Source organism: Leptinotarsa decemlineata, unplaced genomic scaffold, assembly GCF_025532065.1.
Source record: "Leptinotarsa decemlineata unplaced genomic scaffold, Ldec_3_MD MMD2_tig00026328_RagTag_RagTag, whole genome shotgun sequence".
Classification (NCBI taxonomy): domain Eukaryota; kingdom Metazoa; phylum Arthropoda; class Insecta; order Coleoptera; family Chrysomelidae; genus Leptinotarsa; species Leptinotarsa decemlineata.
The window spans coordinates 27,288,281-27,310,720 of record NW_027412688.1 but is presented as its reverse complement, the minus strand read 5'-3'; the positions used below and the strand labels follow the sequence as shown (position 1 = coordinate 27,310,720).

The 22,440-nt window shown below is 36.1% G+C and overlaps 1 protein-coding gene across 5 annotated transcripts in view; it reads left to right on the top strand.

The window, feature by feature from the left end:
* Positions 1–22,440, top strand: part of GABA-B-R1 (gamma-aminobutyric acid type B receptor subunit 1) — a 418,797-nt gene that overhangs the window by 156,591 nt on the left and 239,766 nt on the right. For 3 of the 5 annotated variants that reach the window (XM_023161124.2, XM_074182810.1, XM_074182808.1), the window contains exons 1-2: positions 880–927; positions 1,001–1,188. The exons of 1 other annotated variant lie outside the window; for it this stretch is intronic. In XM_023161124.2, the coding sequence (XP_023016892.2) occupies positions 1,012–1,188 (177 nt within the window). In that variant the 5' untranslated portion in view covers positions 880–927; positions 1,001–1,011. Of the gene's footprint in view, positions 1–879; positions 1,189–22,440 lie in introns of those variants that run through there. One more of the 5 variants, XM_074182809.1, reaches the window with a different exon arrangement.

Below are 22,440 nucleotides of genomic sequence, written 5' to 3'. Positions count from 1 at the left end.
TACTTTGCACGAGCCAAACGTTTCTCCATCGCACGACTGTCCTTGGGAAACTGAGGTACGGGGTGACTGCGGCTCCTACTTATAGAGTTAATTCTTAGTCGCGAGTTCGGGAAGTTAGCTTTTTAGGATATGAGGCATCTATTCCGCTGGGGCATCTATCCCTGTTCTACCCTATTTACTCACCCATATATACAGGACTTTGTTCTTACTGATACCACTTCCGATATCTGGGAAACGGTAGGTCCTACAAGGACAAAAGTTTACCTATTTATAGGAATGCAGCATAATGGTATTCCCAGATCAATAAAATCACCAACCGTTTCTGAGATATCTGCAAAAATCCGACTTCATTTTTCAATGCGACGTTTCGTTCATTGAAATCCATCCTCAATTATTTTTTTAATACGGACCTGTATTTTTATAACTTTTGGTAGCCATTTTAATTGAAAGTTCATGGCATATGACAACATATGTATTTCTTGACATTTTTCCCGAAAACACATCATCAATAATCTATACATTTTTTCATTTAGAGCTCGAATTTCCGAATGTTACTGAAATCCAGAGTTCTCCCGTCAGTGATGTTGTTCATTGAGATCCTGAATATTTATACGTATATTCACTGAAATCTAAATAGATTTCTGTCAGGGTTGTCTTGAATAAGAAAGACCAATAATCTTCGTATCAATACCAACCCATTCATAATTTCCAAATGTCTCTTGAAAACTTGTAGCTGCTCAAATGTTTCGGTTCAGGAAATGAGTGTATCAACAAGATTTCAATAATGAAAATACTGTATTAAAAAAGTCATAGATGATATTCAGGAGAAACTTGATAAGCGATCATTTTTTTAAGTAAACCATGAAATACATGAATGTAAATGTCAAGTTAATTGTCAAACACAAAATGAAACAGTTATTCAATTTGGTGAGCAATTTTAAGGGAGAAACATGAATTTTCCTAATAACGAAAAAATGAATATGCTTTTTGTTTATTCAAGATGTTTGAGAAATGCTATCAAATCTCTGGCAATGTATCAGGAATCGTATCCTGAACGATGATAATCTAATCACAGATATTTTCAACGTATCGAAAATAATTTACGAAATTATAGATCCTTTGAAAAACCCCTCCAAAGAAAATGTACTGTTGCTGAATGTGGTGGCGCTAATGAAATTGGTGTTTTGGGTGAGTTAAAAAAAAATTCACAATGAAGATAAAATGACATTCATTTGATTTACAATTTGTGGAAAATAAAAAAATTGAGGACATCAAAGAAAAATGAATTCAAGCCTTATCGAGTCAGGAAAGTCCGTCATTTGCATTTGACGGACTTCAACATGGGAAAAGTTTTTTGTGGATGGCTCATTAGAAAATTTCGCCAAAATAATGAAATTTGCTAAACAAAATGTGCTGGGATGAATGTAGATTCACCAATAATGGATGGTTCAACAGAAATATACATTTCCACTGGCGACAAGAAAATTAATATTTACATAGACTTGCCAATTTTCAAGAGAGATATGGTGTTAACGTATGGCTTGGTGTTCTTGATAATGGAATTATTATCCTTCAATTTTTTTTTATACATCTCTGACCCAAGAATTATACTTGGACTTCTTATCAGGGACTGAGTTTCTAAAACATTCGCCACTTAGCCTAATAAGAAAATATGGGTATTTCCAAGACGACTCATCCACCACAATATAACTATGTCAGGAAGGTGGATAGAAAATAATGGTTCGATTGAATTTTCACTACATTCACCGAACCTTTTCCTCCTAGATTTTTTGTTGTGGACCTCCATGACAAAGAGAATATTCAGAAAAAATTTTGAAAATATTGAGGAATTGAAAGATTATATATCCAGGTTCAGCCTGGATATATAACCTAACCTCTTACCTCTCATGTAGACCTACGATTTTGTAGGTACGTGTGGCAGATACTCAACGGAAAAAACAACTAACCCAGCTAATGCTGCGCAGAGAGTTGAAGTAAAACCATCAGGTACCTGTCCAACGTCTCGCAAGTTATTTCCCACAATGAAAAGCAGAAATTAAGTTCATTTGGTCGATACAACCAAACGATAGTCCGGTTTCGGTGTACATGCCCCATCATCAGTAAAGGGCATGGTGTGAACCGGGACGGTGTGAACCGTCTGAGTATCACGACCAAACTAACTAATCAAGCGTCTTTAGTTCAGTCAGGTTGGATCCTAGCTTCCTCACCCTTGTAGCTGATTTTTGTGAGACGGGCAAATGGGTTCATGTCTAAACGGATGAACAATTTTCTCATCCATCCCACCCCAGCCAGGTAGGGGTACACCGTAAAGGGCGATACTGATGTCTGAGGACTTTCACGACCAAACAAATATAATTCCAGCAAGTCATCACGTCTTTCTGCAGTTGATTCAATTAGATGTCCACTGCGCCACCTGCAGGTAACGAGTTCAAGTTTGAGCACCAGAGGCTGACTTCAATCTCGCAAAGTGCCAAGCAGCAAGTTGATGATTTGTCGAAGGCAAGCGAGGGTAGATGTATGGAGTTTGTACATACATCAACCTTGTGGAACAAATTCTTTCTCGAGCATTCAATCCCGCTGGAGGCATAGTGTGGTTGCCTCATGGGTGAGAGGAAGGTAATTGTACGCATCTAGACAATATTTGTCATAAATCAAATGTTTTTATTGGTAAAAACTACAGATTTGCTATAGTCGTTCATTCATATGTTTTCATCAACAGAGTCATCTTGAATTTTCTACAAAATGAAGGTGGTTGGTATAAAACAGATGGTTTGCGTACCATTACCCTTCACGGCGGTTAATGATACGCAATTCGTCAGGCAATGATTCGCAAGTAAAAACTTTCTGAAAAAATCGTTGTTTATTGAAAATTTTCAGAAAATATCATTAATTTAGAAAAAGTAAACTTATTCGTGATTAAAACGTAATAAAAACAAACATTTAAAACATATTTTAGATATTTAACGAAAACATTATACTCATTTCAGATACTAAATTAAAATTTGCCAATAAGGTCTATTTTTGCAAAGGAATTTTCACGCCAAAAGTTGCATTCATAGTCAGTGGCAGAGCATGTAGGTACCCACTTCCCGCAGGTAACACAACTATACAAAATTTCCATAATCTTCACATAACAAGCATTGATCCTTCTCGTTTGAATCCACATACATGTCATTCAGTTCATCATCATCAACAAGATTTTTCTCGTCAATTTCGTTGTCCTCGGAAATATCAGAATCTAGTTCCATATTTCTTTTATTCATTGTTTTTTTTGCGTAATGGCACTTTTTTTTTGATATTTTCACCCTTTCCTTATCGAGCAAAATTTATTTTATTACTTCTTTGTTGCTTCTCCTCGAGAATTAATTTAACTGGTGTAGCTGTTAATATTTCTGACTTTCCTTTGGTACAATTTCTAGTTTTTTCTTCTCCAGAATATGACGGCAATGGTGAGAGTTTTGCAATGTTGACTTCGTCTTTTGCTGAAGCATTTATCATTTTTGAATTTCGTTTAGAACAGGATTGGGGTATAATTGGAATTTGTGTAGTCCAAATCATTAGATACAGTAGGCAAGTATTGACAAGCAGCTTCAAAATCCACTTTGGTAAATTTATATGGATTGAATGGGTGGATTCCAGATGGGTGGAAACCTGATATAGCTTTTTCTATTGTCGCAATTTCAACGTAGGCATTTTAAAATATTTCTGCCAAATCTGGGAAAGTTCTTTTCTCTTGCTGACCAAAAAATATCGCACTCCTCATTGAAAGCGCATTTGAATGGGCTGAAAAAAGATGTATCGAGTGTTTGTAGACGGTGGGAGGTATGTGGTGGTATTGACAAAATGTCAGTTCCATTATATTTGCAATATTTATAAATCGAAATGGATATATAGCTATAATGATTGTCGAGCACCAGGAGAACACGGTTTGCTTTACTTGAATTTACATGCGATTCAAAATGCTGAAACCACTGAAGAAAACATTTTTTGTCGCTCCAGCCATTATCGGTAACTGCTTAAATTCCCTCTAGTGGTCCATTTTTCGTCAATATAGGAGACATTCGTTTCCGAGGAAATATTAGGAGGGGTGGAATAATGGTCCCAGAAGCACTCATTGCGCATATGGCTGTTACATTATTTCCACGTTCCCAAGATATTTTAGATTCAAATTGTTTTACGCTTTTTGTTCCCAGTTGCTTAGTTAGCTTTTGAACAGTTGAAATCCCAGTCTCGTCAATATTGAAGATTCTGCTTGGGCCAAATTTAAATTTTTCTAATATATGATGGAATCGGCCGATAATTGATGAAAATCCATAATTAACGTATTCCAAAAACACTTTATTGTGAGATTTTCACTAAATTGTTTTACAAAAACGCAACACGTGTTTCGCCATACAATGGCTTAATCTGGCGTGTCTTTCAACTAATTCTACACATTCAATACTGAATATATATATAGTTTATGGAGTACCTGAAATCAAAGTACCTGTAAACGAAGTACCCGAATTTTAAGTAGCTGATATTTTACCTGAGTTTCTAACGAATTAAATTACCTGCACTTATGTTCCATTTTCACATTTGAAAAAATATATTCAGTAACGGAGAGTTATTGAGTTCTAATTGATCATTCAGTAAATTACCCGAATTCCTGAATCTATTGATTTCTAAACATTCTAGAAGATTAAGTTTCAAACTCTTCTCATCTAAATGTAACACCTCGTACTCATGATTGAACTCATGTCCTTCTGCTAAAAGAAGGACATCAGCCTAAGTTTTCTTAGGCTGATTTGGGAGCTTCTCTCAAGGAATAATCGCAGCCAATCCTTGGCTGCTTCTTGGCGAGTTTTATTAAAATCGTGTCGTATGCCACTGGCTTCTGCATATTGAAACGCGAGTTTTCGTAAGTCTACCGGAGTCTATCCATGAAACAATTTAGCTAGTTCAAGAATGTGATCTGCCATTTGAGTTTCAACTTCAGCTGAGAAGATAGAGGGTCTTCAGCAGCCAGAATACAGATTAATTTCACACATATGGCATAAGTAAAATCCTCACGGAATGCATATACCTACTTCTGATTGAACTTTAATCTTCGCTTCCAGTGCTATGCATTATCGGAACATTCGAAACCGCTCCTTACAGTCAGAGAATAAAAACCGGAAATTGTTTGGGATAAGTCCCTCCAGAGTAGAAGCCCCCGAGAAGGCGATCTATTGATCCAGAATTTATATGATAATATATACTATGGAATACTTCACAGAAGAATTCGAAAAACGGGCATTCTTATAAAATCCTATTTCACCATATTATGTTCTTTCCACATCCGTTCTGAATATTGAATTTCTAACCATTTCTCCCTCGCGCGACAAAGAGACATTTCGCTGAGAATTTGTCCCATGTGAATTCGGTTGTACAATTTGTTTGAGAAATACTTTTCCTCATGAAGAATTATTCACACGCCAAGGTTTGTTATTCAAAATTTAGTGAGGATCTTAGGTCCTCACTGCATATTGCTGATGGACGAACAAGAGGCATTTACAAGAACTTTCTTTATGAGGAAATTTGTAAAATCTGTCGGACAAAAATCAGTGTCCATTGTGGCAAGAGCTTGGAAAGTACCTATCTTTAACAGGCTTCAAGTACATTCTACGCAGAAAATATTTCGAATTTATTTAAAAGTTATTAGTTTTTTAGTACATTTTTATTTCTTCTCTCTACCTTCTTCACACTTATTTTATTTCTGTTGAAGTGTTATAGAGGATGCTTTGTTTCCGTTTGGAGATTTTTTCACGACATAGAGCCATCACCAGTTAACAGTGTTTGTCTTGGACAAAGGTTTTGTGTATACGGTGGGTATACGATAGGAGCATTCGAATTCCGGATACTCTGCTATCCTGGTTACATTTATCTTGCACTAACGACAAGTGATACTTCAAAATTAGCCTGCTCATGATCACGCCGATGTTCTGCTGTAGGACTAACGAAACACATCTGTGAGGAAACTTTTTACAAATATAGAGTGATTTTCTTTAATTTCCCCCCCCCCTTTTATTTTTTGAACGGGTCAACTCAAAAAATTGAAATTTGGGATGATGAAATCAATGCATGAAGTAAAATTGACAGATGGAACTTTCAAGATGGCGACTGGGCGTAATCTGGGGAAAAAAAATAAAAGGAGAGGGGGATCTTGTGACACATTTTTTACGACGCTCCTGACAAATGTTTCACAACCCTAGAATATAATGTCAATATCTTCAACTACTACAAAATGGAGGAACTTTTAATAATTGCCCGAATACATTGACATTTGTATAACTACATAATAATATGAGGTAATAAACTTGAGGTTAGTTCAGAAGATGCTCGAAATGGTTGCCTTGAACTCGATATATGAACAGCCTATTCGATATTTGACGCCGAACATTTTCGAACACAGTAACGTCAATACCTCTACAAATATTTATTATTCTCTGCCGTATATCCAATATTGAAGCAGGTTCAGTTTCGTACACTTTTTGCTTCAAAAAGCCCAATAAAAAAAGGTCATAGGTGTCAAATCTGGCGAGCGGGCTGGCCATTCTGTAATGGGAGGGTCAACGGTAGTTTTCAGTATATCCAAGTACAGTTCCACTGTTGAATTTTCATCAATAAATAAAGGTCCTACAATATGGTTTCCCAGTATTCCTGCCCAAACGTTATTTTTTTTCTGGGTATTGGGTAAGTGTTTCCCAGAAAACGTTAGGATTGGTGTCACTCCAATAACGGCAATTTTGTCCGTGAACATTGTCGTTTGAAAAAATGTACATTCGTCACTAAAACAAATATTGTAGAGGTAGATAAGATATCTTGCAATGGTTTCCGTCATGGTTTCGCAGAATTCTGTTCTTCGATCAGGGTCATCTTCAGTTGATTGGTGTACCATACCATTTTGTATGGTTAATACCTATTCCTTTTCGAAAGTCTTCATACAGTAGAAGGAGACACCTTACAAAAATTCGCGACTGGATAAGTAGACTGTTCAGGATTTACTACCATCTCACCAATTATTTGCACTTGCTGTTTTTCCGGAATGGACGGATGACCTAGTGGCTTTTTGTTATGTACACTACCAGTAGTTGTTAATTTGGATACAAGTTCCCTCAAATATTTTCTACAGATAGGACGATTCGGAAAACATTCATTAAAAATCCTTTCGGTCTCGTGAAAGTTACGCGTCGCACCGTACATAAGAATTGCTTAAATTTTTTCTTCTAATGGACGAGAATTGACCATTTTAGAGATCGTTGACGTGGTACCTTTCTACTAGTAAAACTGAAAACTAAATACAAAAAAAAGTGATTTATATCTAACAGAAGTACCCGGTTACAGGAAATGCTATTATTACAGAGTATATATGGAATAAATATTGAAAATAATGGAATATAGGAATGTATAAAAGTAAATGCCGAAACAAAGTATATATAAAATATTCGTATGAGTAAAATTTCCAAGAGAAATGAAAAATTGAGTATATAACACAAAAAGTTACAAATCATGCAATGTAGCAGTACTGACACAAAAGTTATTTATAGTATTATTAAACGTGATTGTGGATACATGATACCAAGTCATTCAGAGAGTCGAAATGAATATCGCAATGTTCACAGATTTTATTGAAGCTACTACACATATTCTGACTGAACAATGATGATCATTGTCGTACTGAAATTTTTGTCTTTTTTATAAACAAAAAGTAACTTAATAAACCTTATTGGGATGTTGAAATTGCCATATGGCAGATAAAAAATAATATTTCTAGAAATATCGATATTAATGTGTTTGTCTTCAGGAAACTATTAAATATTCCGCCATTTTGTACTAGGTGAAAATATCAACTTCATATTCTAGGGTTGTAAAGTATTTGTCAGAAGCTTCAAGATGATGTGTCATGAGACCCCACTTTCCATTTAATTTTTTTTCCCAGATGGTGTCCAGTCGCCATCATCTGTCAATTCCTCTTCAGAATGAAGTATTCAGGCATTCATTTCATTATTCCAAATTTAAATTTTTTGAGTTGACTCGTTCAAAAAATAAAAGGGGGGGACATTAGAGAAATGCACTTTATGTCAGATATAATTCAATGTTCATCATATTATTATATGGAGAAGTACCTAGTATTTTTCGACAGGTAATTACCAGACCCTACTGAGTAGGGAGTTAGGAGACGTAAATATTTCGAATTTATTTCGAATTATTCATGTTTTTAGTACCTACAATTAGCACAATCAACTGCATTTCTTACACGAACATTTTTGAGAGCTGTAATAAGTAACCCTATTTGTATTTTGTCCTGATTAGAAATGAATTAATGAAGAAGTAATACAGCACTTGACATAAAAAAATCATTTGATGTGATTGAAAAATGTATATTTTCTGCAAATGAATAAGTTATCCACAGTACACGCCACGGCTGATGGCGAGCGATCGCACAGATATAGACTCTCACAACTAACTTACTATTGGATTACGATAAGCCCTTTGGCGGCCAGTGTCGTACCTATAATTAGTTTTGATCAGGGTTGTAAATGGAACATGACTTCTTTGTGATTTCTTTTTATATTTCATTTAGTGTTATACGTAGTGATACAGTTCACTAAAATGTTATTTATTTATTCACTCATCCAAAAATGAACTTCAATCAGTCACTACCTGAATACAAATTTTCTTCTCCATCACTTCTGCTTGTGCTGCTTTCGTCATTTGATTTATAATTACTGGATTCACCTCTGATTGAACGTCAGTGAATGTTTAATTTTCTCAATATTTCCGCCCCATCTCTACTACATGTCGGCTACGCTTTTGCCATTCCTCGAAAGTGATTTGATCAAACTAGTGCTCCGCCAGTTTCCTCACATTTTCCAACTTGAAAGTTACATTCTTTTGGGACACGTTGTTTTTGACAGTAGCCCATATAAGTTCAATGGAATTCAAATCCGGATGGTAGGGTGGAAGTCGCAAAACGTTATATCCGTGTTCAAGCAAAACCTCATCAAATCTGTATCCAATATGATGCTTTTCATTTACCTTAATCAACTCTTATAATGCGGGTTTGAGCATGGTGGGAGTAAACATAATGTTTTTATCGTGCAGCCACTTCACCATGTCAGCCTTCCTAGAATATGTGTTGGGGGCTGGATTAATTTGAATATTATGGTACGGAGCATTATCGGTCACGACTACCGAATTCACAGGTAGATTTAAAATTAACTTTTCATGAAACCATTTACCATAATTTTCAGAGTTGAGCCAGATTAAAATATAAGCCAACAATTAGGTATAAAGCCCATGTGACCTCCTGCATGGACAGTAATGAGTCTTGGTCCTTTCGTAATATTTTCAAATAAACTTTTGGTTGATTCATACATCCAGTTCTTGGAAGATGTCCACTATGAAGGTGTGTTCCATCAAGAAACACAATTCAATCAATATAAATCAATATAATTGATTTTTTGTAAATAATTGATCCTCAATGCTCTAATGTCCAATTCCACTATCGAAATGTGTCTTTTATTTTTAAGTCCTTCTTCATTTGAAACCCATTTCCTTTACAATACTAAGAAGAGATGTCTCGGAAGCCACAATTCCCGAAACGTCATTAATTTTATGTTGGAACTTTTTAAAGTAATACGACACGCTTCTTTCTTGGGAAGGAAAATTTTGCTTCTTCGTTATTTGCAGAAATCAATTGCTAGCCTTCTCTAACCACTTTTTTAATGGTTCGTATTGAAATACCTGATACAAAATAAAGATTTCTGTTGAAATAGTTATTTTTTGAATTTATTTGATATTATCTGCAAGAGATGTTTTATTTATCACATTTGATAACGTATCCAACTCGCACGTGCCTGACTCCTGATGACTGGTTTTTTGTTAGGCCATGACATTTTTTCAGGAACAAATTATTCAGACAATGTGAAACGCCAACAACGTTGGAGGGCAAGTGTTGATACGTCTCTGTACAGAGCATTCGTATGTCTTAGTGGGGGTTATATTGAAAATGAGTTTGTGCACATTGGTCCAGGCTCGCCATCTGGTTTGGCGTTTGCTGTACCTTCTTCTATACTGTGTTTATTCGCTACAAATAGTGTGCGTCAAGAAATTCGCATTGAAGGAAATATAAGCCCATCCTCTATTCCAGCATACTTTTCATGTAAAGAACATAATAAGTTATCTGCGAGCAATGATTGTTTATTTCTGTAAACTATCATTTTCTTGTTAGTGACAAATCAGCGCTGACTGAGAACAAGTGATTTTTACGACCAAAAATTTTTACGATGAAGGTTTTTCTTAGTGCGTTATGAAATGCATGATCGTGATCCACTCTGGAACCCCCACTGGAAAAATGAATCACTCAATAAAAACCCTTTTTATCATTTCGGATTCTGGAATATTAACTGTCGCGCCATTGGAAGTCAGCTATTCCTGACTTCAAAAGTATCGTGTCTGTCCGTTTTGTCGATGGAGCGACGTCATTCCAGTTCGACGCGTCGAAATGCGATCTATTTCCGTTCCAAACGTGACAAAGGCTTCAAACCCATGACGGTATACAGCATGTAAATTTGTTTGATGACCAGGAAAGTGAATTAATCGAACATTATTCGCCACTTCCTGTTACTACCGTCGACTCTGTGAAATGTGTATTTATATAGGTAATGGAAACTCGACACAGAAATTTGCATTACAAAGTAGCAGAAAACTTGCACTGAAAATAAACGTGGCCTTCAATAGAACGGTATATCGTTTTTCTGCCGACTCACTGAAATTGCGATTTCAGGGAAAATACAGGGTTAGGACATCGTTTATAAAGCTATTGACAAATTTTGAATTAATCAAAAATTACAAAGTTGAATGTAAAAAAAAGTAATGGGTAATCCGCAGGTAGACGTTCATAAACTGTTGGATCTGGAGTCTATATTTCTGCATACTGACCCCAAGCAGTGGAGGCATACAGAATTATGGGAAGTAGAGTTGTCTTGATCAGCAGGAGTCTCACGTAAACATCCAAGTTGTTTCTGCTTTTTTGTGTCAAGTTTGTGTCAAGCGGCTTTCGCCAGCCCCAACTTTCGTGTGATATGGAACGTGGATGTCAGTTGTTTCTCAAAGGTCGAATCAAACCAAATTCTTTATTTTCCTGCTTGACAATTTTATCAGTAATTGTATTGAGACTAGTCAATGGAACTTAAAAACTGAATTACAAAATGCATTACGAATTGTTTGTTTCTATCTAGGGATCTAGGGTGACCCCTAGATAGAAAATTTGGATCACTTGGATCTCCACCATTTCTCCTCTATTGTTTTGATTCGTGGTGGTGTAGTGTAAGGTAATTAAATGAATAAATAAATGAATAAAATATTTATTAATCCTTTCAACTGTTGTTAACAATAGATAGGATAAGACAAAAACAGTGTCATTAAGTTTTAATTGACAAACAGGACGAAACAAGCACAATGATGACTAACATAGACTATGTAAAATACACTTCGATATCATCTCAAAATTGAAAAGTATAATTCAAATTCCTCAACAGTTTAGAAACATTCTCTGATAAGGAGTTCCCTAAGTCTATACTTAAAAACCGCCGGGGATCCCGCGTATTTTATTTCGTTCGGAAGACAGTTAAAAAAACGGCAGCCTGCATTGATGGGAGATTTTTTGTAATAGGAGTGTTTGGGCTTGTTCAATTTGATATCATTTTTATTTCTGGTGTTGTAAGAATGTGAATCACTATTAATGAGAAATGAATATTTGTTATTGAAAATATATGTTAATAGTTTCATTAAATAAATTGTTGTAACCGTGAGGATCCGTTTAGTTTTGAAAACCTGTCTTCATGATTGGCGACTACTAATGTTAAAGATAAGCCCTATGATTCTTTTCTGAGCAACAAAAATTCTTGTTATGTCTGATGCCTGACCCCATACTATAATAATGTAGGAAATTGTGGAATACACAAATGCATAGTAAACCTGTAATAATGAATCTGTGTTCAGAATATTTCTTAGTGTTGCCAAAATATAAAAGCTTTTGTTGATTTTTTTACATACTATTTGTATTTGATCCTCCCATGTTAGGTTACAATCTATGAGCGTTCCTAGGAATTTAGATGAAGTGGAGGTTTCAACAATATTATTATTGACTTCGAAGGTGAAATTAGAAGGTATTCCATGTTTTGTGTGAAACTCAATTATTACTGTCTTACTTTGATTCATTATTAGTGTATTCTGCATACAGTAATCCGCAAAATCTTTCAAAACTGAGTCAGTTTTTTGCTGTAGTCTTTGGCGATCAGTGTCAGATGCCACAATAAAGGTGTCATCAGCATACATAAAAACTCTACCGTCCTTTATGTTATGAGGCATGTCATTGACATAGGTAAGGAAGATCAAGGGACCCATGACACTTCCTTGCGGTGTTCCAAGATCTAAATCGTATTCCTTCGATTTGGTTTCACCGATTCTCACGATGATCTTCCGATCTTCAAGAAAGGACGTTATCCAGTCGTTCACTGAGCCACGTAGACCTAGGTTGTTGATTTTTTCGGAGACGAAATTACGATTAACCGTGTCGAATGCCCGCGTTAGGTCAAACGATATGACAACTACATACTCGTTTTTGTCCATCAGATCATTAATGTGTTGGACAAGTTCTGTTATGGCTGTTTCGGTAGATAGGCCAGGGCGGAAACCATGCTGGCAATCAGTAAGTATTTTATGCTTTGTGAAGAAATCTGTAATTCTTTTGCAAATGATTTTTTCAATGATTTTGGAAAATATGCTCAGGAGAGCAATTGGGCGGTAGTTCTCTATGTTGCTCGTATCACATTTTTTGAATATGGGAATGATGGCAGCCGATTTCAGAACACTAGGAAAAGTGCCTGAATTCACTGATAGGTTTATAATGTCAATGATTGAAAATCTACTCAGCTTTTTAAAACTTTCTCTCAAACCAGAGTACTTTACTGTGGATAATTTTAGTTTCGGATCAGCTGATGTCATGTTGGACTTACGTGCGTCAATGTTATATGTAGGACTTTTCGCTGTCCATGTTTGGTAACTACCAAGACCCATCACTCTTAATCTATTTCGATAGTCCTCTGCCGCAAGGAAGGAACACTGATAGTAGGGTTTTTTCTCGACTGCGGACTGGTCTTTCCTACCAATATCCTGAAGTAATCAATATTTCCAAGATCTTTTCTGATGTGCTATAGTTCCTTACTTCGAAAATACATATCTGTATTCGAAACAACAGAACAAAGATAGTGCCTCTTGATATGCGTTTGGCTGATCAAACCATCATTAGAAGAGGACTGAGGTAGTCCTGAAATTAAAATAGTCAGATAGTTCATTCGAATTTTCTATGGCGAAGTAAAGATGGATTTTCGAAATCTCTGCGGACAAAAAGTCAGCTTGAGATAAATTTTCATAATTATTATTGTTTTTCGTTTTTCTCTGGAACCAAAAAGGCTTATGTCGATTTTTCATTCCATTCATGATATAAATTGATTTGAAATCCCTGAAAGAATCTGTAAAAACTTAAAAAGGATCAGCTGGAAAATAACCTTTATATTAAGCAAAAAAAACTGAAATTACAATGAAATGAAATTCAAGCAACAACCAAAAAATAAAAATATTGAACTATTAACACCAGATGAAAAATAAAAATCATCAACAAGGAATGAAAATTAAAAATTAAAGGATTCCAAACCAAGTTATTTCCCGACGATTTGATTGTTAGTATTCACAATCGTCTTCGGGTGATAAATGGACTTATTTTTTCGATATTCATACGCCATTCGAATGCTTCCACCTATCCCCTGTTCCCTCCCGCTTCATCGGTTTTAGCGGAAGTTGGTCGTGTTCCGCTTGATTAGAGGTTACCATATGTTGCGTATCTCAATGCTAGCTTGGTTAAATGCGTTGTTGGACAACATATATGCGGCTTCTTTGAATTTTCTGCCAAACCAATGTTCCTCCTTGTGGATGATTTCAGCTTGAACCCATTTGATGTTATGTGGATGAGTCCAAATATGCCCTGCTATTCCTGAGTTGCTGGTTTCTCCTCTCTGTGTGTGTTTCTTGTGCTCGGCAATGCGAACTTTCAATGGCCTCTCAGTTTCACCGATGTGTGATTCTTCGCACTCGCAGGATATCCGGTAAATGGAATTCTTGGAATTGCAGTCCGCGTTTAGTGGCCTGTTTTTCGTGAGGCTGCTAAGTGTTCCCAGATCTGAAGCAGGTTCTGATGTTATACTTGGACCCAATCCTTCTTATCCTTTTCGACAATCCTCTGGTGTAGAAAAGTATATTACCTCCACAAATGCCCCACCAGCTTTTCAACAATGGAGACGGGAGTGGGTATAAAGAAAGATGAAAGGAGTAAATTAATTTGCGAATATTTTATTGATGAACGTTCAAAAATAAAGAAAGACAATATTTTTTTTTCAACAATAATAAAAGGTAAAGGAAAATTGTAACGAAGATTGTCAGTTCTAACTTCCGTGACCAATTTACAAAATTTGATTCATTCACACGGAAAAATAAATGATTTCGAAATGAAGGATTTTGTCACAATGATTTCTTCGTTGTCTAATTCAACTGATGAATTATCTACCCTCTAGTATCCATACCGTCGGTTCACAGTTGCTCAAAGGTAGCCAAGTTTTTAAAATTTCAACACAATACACTGAACTAATATAATTGATAATAAGTAAAAGTAAATACTTTTCAGTGAAGTGAAGTGGGTTACGCAGTAATGCTGACAGTTTTGGTAGTGTGACTTCTGTGATGCCAATACGTCCCGTTCAGACCAAAGTGAACGATATAAAGGAACAATATTACCTTCTTTGCGAGTGAGTCATCTGGGAGTCCAAGAAGTGGAAATTCGTCAACCGTTATTCTCAAAGTTGGGGAGATTTTGAGGGCGTTATCAGTTAGCAACCAATGAACAAGCAAATGGAAAATGAAGGCCTAAAAATTCATACATGTCTGAACATAATTTTTTTGCAAGCAAGAAGGTCGTATAAATAAAAAAAACAAAATGTTTGCTCATACCTGAGATGGAGTGTGGCCTTTTGAGATGTCCGAGTTCTTCGACAAGGTAAACTTCAATTTGAAAGTTTTGAGTAATTCCTACATAAATCCTACGACAGTAGATAATTGATTATCTCCCTTGAGATAAATCAATTGTCGATTCAGGAATACTTTGAAACCTTCTTTCAAATCCTCAAAATTGCGATGTTCTTCCCATGTCTGGTCCAAAACAGAGAATAGAAGGATGAGACGTTTTCTTTCTGAAGTTTCCAAATGTCGAAATGACATGAACTGTCATAAAAGACAGATGAATTATTTGTAGAAAAAAAAGATATCTTATAAATAAACTTTGTGAATCTGCCGATTCCAGCAAAGATACGAAGACTCGTTTCATATTCCTGGCATATACAGGGTCATAATAAATCGTAATACGAAATGAAATATTTTTGTTATATTTTAAGAAAACTATGAACTATGTGGAAATTTATAGACTTTCCCTTTCTAGATCTACTAGGGGTTTATTAAACATTGAGGTAGTGATTTTGAAACCGTAACAAGTACAAGTACTGGTTGTGGCGGCTTCTCTTCCTTGTGGAGCTGTTGCTGTCTTCTAGCTAAAGCCTGTACCACCATCACTTTGGAGTAACCATTCCGCTGAAGGTAATTTTTCATGATGCCTAGTTTCTTTTCTGGACTTTCCATTGTGAAAGTGATATGAATCAGGAAGGTGTCTAGTTCTGCATTCCAATAGTTAATATTATGAAGGTGTCGTCCACCAGACTCGGGGCTACTTCAATGGCCAGAGTTTCATACCACTTCATATACATATTGGTTATAACCGGTGGAAGTGACAATCCCATTGGCAGTCTCCCATCTTGCGTAAAGAATTCGTCCTTCAGTTGGAAGTAGCAGATTCGTACACATCGTCCTAGTAATTCCATGATTACTTGTATCGGTGAACTTGTTCTATCTTTCAGGTCCCCATCTTCGGATAGCTTCCTCTATATGATTTGAAGTGCTTCTTCGACAGAGACATTGTAGAGACTTTCCACGTAGGAACTGATCAGTTGATTCTGCTCTTTGACTTTGATTGCCCCTAGTAGTTCAACAAAATGCCGTGATGTTTTTCTTGCAGTGGTTTAATTATTGGTAGTAAAAATCTAGACAAGTTCTGAGTGGCTGAATCTCTGGAGCTAATGATCGATCTGAGCGGAACATCTTTCTTGTGGATTTTGGGTAGTCCATACAAGTGAAGGGGCTCACTGTGGTGCGATGATCTCTCTTTTTTCGAAAAATAGACTTGGTGTTTTTTCAACGTATGGTACAACTTCTTTTCAATTGATGCAGTAGGGTCCCTTACGATCTTCGTGTATTTTCTTTTCTGGAGCACCTCTACGATCTTCTGTTCGTAGAGATCAGTATCCATCACAACAGGAGCGTTTCCCTTATCTGCAGGTAAGGTACTACAGATACATTTTTAGGTACTTTTTCAGACAAAGAAAGTCCGAATTAATGAAATGCACCACAAAATATTGTCAACCACCTTCAAACAATCGTTGTGACGATCTGTTATTATTTACGATATTTTCACGCACAAATTTCGAATAGCCGGTATAATTATTATTTGCCTCTAAGAAAATGGTTGAATACAAAGAATTATTTCTATAAATTCCCATTACATACAATTTGGAACTGTAAATCTACCTGTGATGTGCTTTGACGATACATTTGTTGAATGAGCCAATCTTTATTTCTATTTCTCTTTTCTCAAGAGTTCCGACTTGAGAATGTCACGAAAATTTTATATTGCATTCGTAAAAGATGTGTTTGCTTTCTTCAACGTTTTGTAATTTCACGAAATGAGAGGAATTGCGTATTCAACGTACCGAAAAATGCCATCCCGTCCTTGATGGTGGTGTCGTTTTACTTTTCTTTTCTTGTCAGTAGAAGATGAGTTCTTGATGTCGAGTTTCTCGTGTAATAATGAGTTCCAAATTATATTTTAATAACGTTTCAGATCTCGATGAATGTTACCCAAAGAGATAAGTAAGCATTTAGTTATATCATTCTTAAATGATTTAAAATTGTATTTTTGTGATAGACATCTACAGTATTGAGAACTGATTAGAATCCTTCGATTGAGTGTACAATTCTAAGAAAAAATGGCCGCAAACAAGTTATCTCAGGTTGAGAGAGATGAGATTTCAGAGTAAGAATCTCATTATTAGGAATCCCTTCAACAGCCAACCCTAATTATGATAAAATGGACAATAATAACGAAGTAAAATTACACGTTGGTTTGCTGACTTCAAACGTGGTCGTAGAGACATCGATGATGCAGAACGCAGTGGACGTACAAATGAAGTAGTAACACCTAGTGTTTGAAATTTCCGGAAATATATTTTATGGAAATATTTCCTGAAATATTGGAAATATTGAAAACATTGGAAAAAATATAAGGAAATAGAATATTTATTCATAAAAAAACAAAACACAGAATGCTCATACTTAAACCCAAACAAACCAAAATAATGTCAAACTTCCTCAAACAAAAAGGAAAAAACAAAACGAAACACAAACAAAAAACAAATATTGAACTCATTTATATATATTTCCAAAAATAAGATTTTTTAATGAAGAAGTTGAGCCAGATGCATATATCTTTATCGCTATCATCACATTCAACATCTTCATCGTGTACGTCTACTACCTCAAAATCTTCAATAGATTCCAAAATAAAAATTGACTTATCGCCTTTTTCCATTTTCTTTAGCAAATTTTGATTATAGTATATATATATATATATATATATATATATATATATATATATATATATATATATATACTCGTTTGGCAGCTATGTCATTAGTGAGTCTGTTTCTCTTTTTCGAATGAAAGTGACTGTAAACGCTAGAACTACGTTCCGTTGCTGACAAAGATGCTGACATCGTGTCAGACAAATTCGTGTCGCTATTTGTGATAGTAAAGATGAAGAACAAAGTCCTTTCCACCAGGAGAGTGGGTTATCAAAGGTATTTTGTATATGAAGTTATTTCCAAATAATTTGCCACTCTTACAACGGTAATTTGCTATGTCATCTATTATGTCTAGCTCGTTTATACTGAGCTCAGTTTTTGTTATATTAATTATGCACTCTATGGCTAAAATAATTTGTGTTTCATTGAGTTCAGAACCTTGTGATTTTGGATTAGGTAATTCTGCAGCATAATGTATAGGCTTAATAACGAACTGAATACTAATAATTAAATAATTTTAAGCAAATCATTACATAACCAATTAGGACCATGGGAAAGACAACCATATGGAATAATACCATATTTTTCCTTTAGTTTAATTCCAGCAAGTTGCGTATTTTTTTCCTCATCTGATATGTATCCTAAGAATTAGTTTGATCCGTATTTTTCAATTATCTCACCCATTTCTTCAGCTATATACTGTGCAGTATGTCTTTGCAACTTAGTTGCAAACTAATGAATCTTTCATATTTGAAACTTCTTCTATTATAAGTTTATGGCCTAATAAACATTTAATTACTACCTACCTTCCTCTCTTCGAGTTATAGTGTGATCAATATGATAGATTCAATTTTACCACCCTCCTTTCCATCGGATAACAATTTGAGCGAGGCCGAACAACTATGGATCTCACGAACTAATCTAGAAGTACCAAGAACCAGAAAAAATCTTCAACAAACCTGGGATAGTCCTCTTATAAGAAATGCCTTGAATAATTTGTTAGATTTGGCTAAATCTCCTATAGATAAGGCACGTATAAAAGCAGTGTCGTCAAAACATGCAGGTGTTTGGTTGGATGCCTTACCAGTTTCATCTCTTGGTACATTATTAGACAATGAATCTTTTAGAGTTGCTGTAGGCCTTCGACTAGGTTCCAATATTTCTGTTCAACACAAATGCAAGTGTGGAGTGGAAGTAGACACCCGAGGATATCATGGATTGAGTTGTAGATATAGCGCCGGGCGCTTTTCCCGTCATCAAGCTGTAAATGATATCATCAAACGTGCCTTAGGTTCGGCAAATATACCTTCCATCTTAGAACCCCTAGGCACTTGCTGCGATGATGGGAAACGACCAGATGGCATGACTCTCATTCCTTGGCGGAAAGGAAAACCGGTTGTCTGGGATTTCACATGCGTCGATACTTTGGCTCCTTGTCACGTTCTTTCGACTTCTGTATCCAGCGGTGCAGCAGCTTCATCAGCGGAATTGTCAAAAACACGAAAATACAATTATTTGAGAGATAATTTCATTTGTTATGCAACAGGAATCGAAACATTTGGTACCTTAGGCCCCCAAGCATTGGAGTTCATTCGAGTAATCGGCATTAGGATATCCAAAGAAACGAATGACCCAAGAGCTACCTCTTTCTTGATTCAAAAAATTAGCATTCTGATTCAAAGAGGAAATGCAGCTTCATGTTTAGGTACAATACCTCAATCAAAAACCCTAAGTGAATTATCAATGTTTCCCATGAACAAAATGTATCGGCATGTACAGACAGTGCAAGAACTGGAGTTGTGCAGTTTGGTGGAAGACTCGCAGCAAAACCGTCAAGCTTTGACAGAAAAGGAAGTGGGAACTCTAAAAGAGGCTGAGTTTGGTCCTCTGGCTGAGCCCTCAAACGAACTAATATCTAATTCAGCAGTTTTGCTTCGAATTCTTTATCCTACCAATCCAATGAAGGGGTGAATCATCCTATCCGTGTTTACTCAGAAGAAGATAGTAGTGGCAAACGTAGTTGCAACAATAGATCGGTGATACATTCTTCAATCAAAACTCTTGGGTTCAATGGTTTAAAAAATCTTGGAAACACCTGTTTTATGAACAGTATAATTCAATGTTTATCAAACACGGGATGGTTGCTGGAATACCTAAAAAAGGATGCATACATGGAAGATATCAATACTAGTATTTCTTGTATGAAAGGTGTTTCATTCAAATCGTTCGCAGAAGTTATCAAGGAATTATGGACAGAAGATTCATCTGATAGAGTAATTAACACAGTCTACTTCAAAAATCAGATTCAAAGATTTGCCCCTCGATACATGGGTTCTGCCCACAAGACGTCCACGAATTCCTTCGATATCTCTTAGAATGTTTACATGAGGACCTCAACAAAATTACTGAGAAACCTGAACCAATCTTAACTGAGATTGACGAAAAATTGAGCGATAACGGAAAAGCACAAGAGTCCTTGCAGAGATATTTGAATATGAACAACTCCAAGATTGTAGACTATTTCGTCGGTCAATTAAAATCCACTATAAAGTGCACACACTGTGGACACTCATCAGTAATCTTTGATCCTTTCTGGGATTTGTCCCTTCCCATACCACAAAGATCTGGCCAAGTGAGTTTGTCACATTGCTTGGATTCTTTCACAAGAGAGGAAACTCTGGATGGAGATGAAAAACCAATATGTTCGAGGTGCAAGCAAAGGAGAAAATGTCCTTATCAATCTATGAGTTTCCCCGTATTTTAGTAATTCATTTGAAAAGATTCTCTCCGACGGAAAGGTTCAGAGGCAAATTGAATGTTTCCATTGACTTTTCTTCAGATGGATTAGATATGAGCAGTTATGCAGCAGACAATGTGGCTCCTTGTCATTATGATCTATATGCACTTTCAAATCACAGTGGGACTACTTACAACGGACATTACACAGCATATTGCAGACACCCATATAGTGAACATGGCATGAATACAACGATTCAAATGTGTTCCCAATTTCGCAAAAAACAATTGTGAGCAATGAGGTATATGTCCTCTTTTATGAACAGGAGGGAACGAAGCAGCACTTTTGATGTGTTTTTTTTATAATCTCAGTTCTTTGAATTGATTTGTATTTCTAGTTGTGTCACAATTAAACAAATTTTGAGTAAAAAAAAATAAATAAACATCAAATTTGAATTGTTTATGACAAAAATTTAATATTTTATTGAAATTTTTCATTGTTTCCAATATTTCCAAAGTACGTTCATAAATTTCCAACATTTCTGTTTCCATGGAAATATTTCCATTTACAACACTAGTAACACCAGAAAATATAAAAAGAAATCCACAAGATTGTTTTGAATGATCGAAAAGTGAGGCCACGTGAAGTAAATCGGTCGACTGTGTTGATCATTCCATTTTACTTCAGAAGCTTTTCAATTATGGAATCAGAGGAAATGCCTTTAATCTCTTGAGTAACATAAAATATAGTAACAGTCGTAAGTCACAGCCAAAAAAAAATTAAATTTTGTTTGTTCCTGGAAATTACTCTTTTGTATGATCTACACATAAGAGATTTTGATAGAGAACCACTTTCCTGTAAATCTGACTCATGATAACAACAGACGCTGAACAGGGCGCTAAACGCCCAAAAAATAACGATTGAGAGGTCAGGTCGTCAAGAAGGTTAAAAAAACACCAGCAGTTCAATGAGCTATCGTTTCCACCCTTCAAATCTCTTGGAGAGGGTGGTATATTTCCAGCTCTTCTTCAAAACGGACTGAAAATAATTTTACCTATTCTCATAAAATTGTATAGAGCTAGTCTGACGTGGAACTATATACCACCCCGATGGTTAGTAGCAAGGGTACGACCAATCAGCCTTACTTGAGATAATACTGGATGGACACATCAGGAGGGTGGCATTACATCCCCTCTGAATACCCACCAGTATGCTTATCAAATCGGCAAATCGACAGATTTAGCATTAAACAACCTTGTAGGAAAAAATACCCAATTCCTTGACAACAAGAAGAATGCGGTTGCTGTATTTCTCGATATTGAAGGAGCATCGCAGAACTGCAACTACGACTCTTCAAGTCGAGGCCAACAGGTTCAAGGTCACCAGAGACTGCCCTGATAGTGAGGTAATATCTCCCCTTCTGTGGTCGCTCCTGATGGATAGTTTGCTTGATGTCTTTGACAGAAGGCAAGACAAGGTCCGCGTCGGAAAGGATAGCTTGTAATATCCTCCAAAGCACGATGAACGTTGTTCACAGTTGTTACCTGAGGGAGCAGATGTCTGTCAACCCCAGCAAAACTGTGATATTCCCCTTCGCCAGAAGAAGAAAATTAGACGATCTAATGCCACTTTCCCTCAGAGGTGAGGTCATTCCATTTGGAACGGAGGTAGAATATCTTCGCATTGTCTTTGATAAAAAACTCACCAGGAACGCTCAGTTGGAACAAGTTTCACACAAAGCCAGACTGTCCCTATGAACATGTCGAAGGATCTGTGGTAAAATTTGGGGTTTAGGTCCCAAACAAATCCATTGGATTTATTTGATGATTGTCAGACCAATGATCACTTATGGTGATTTCC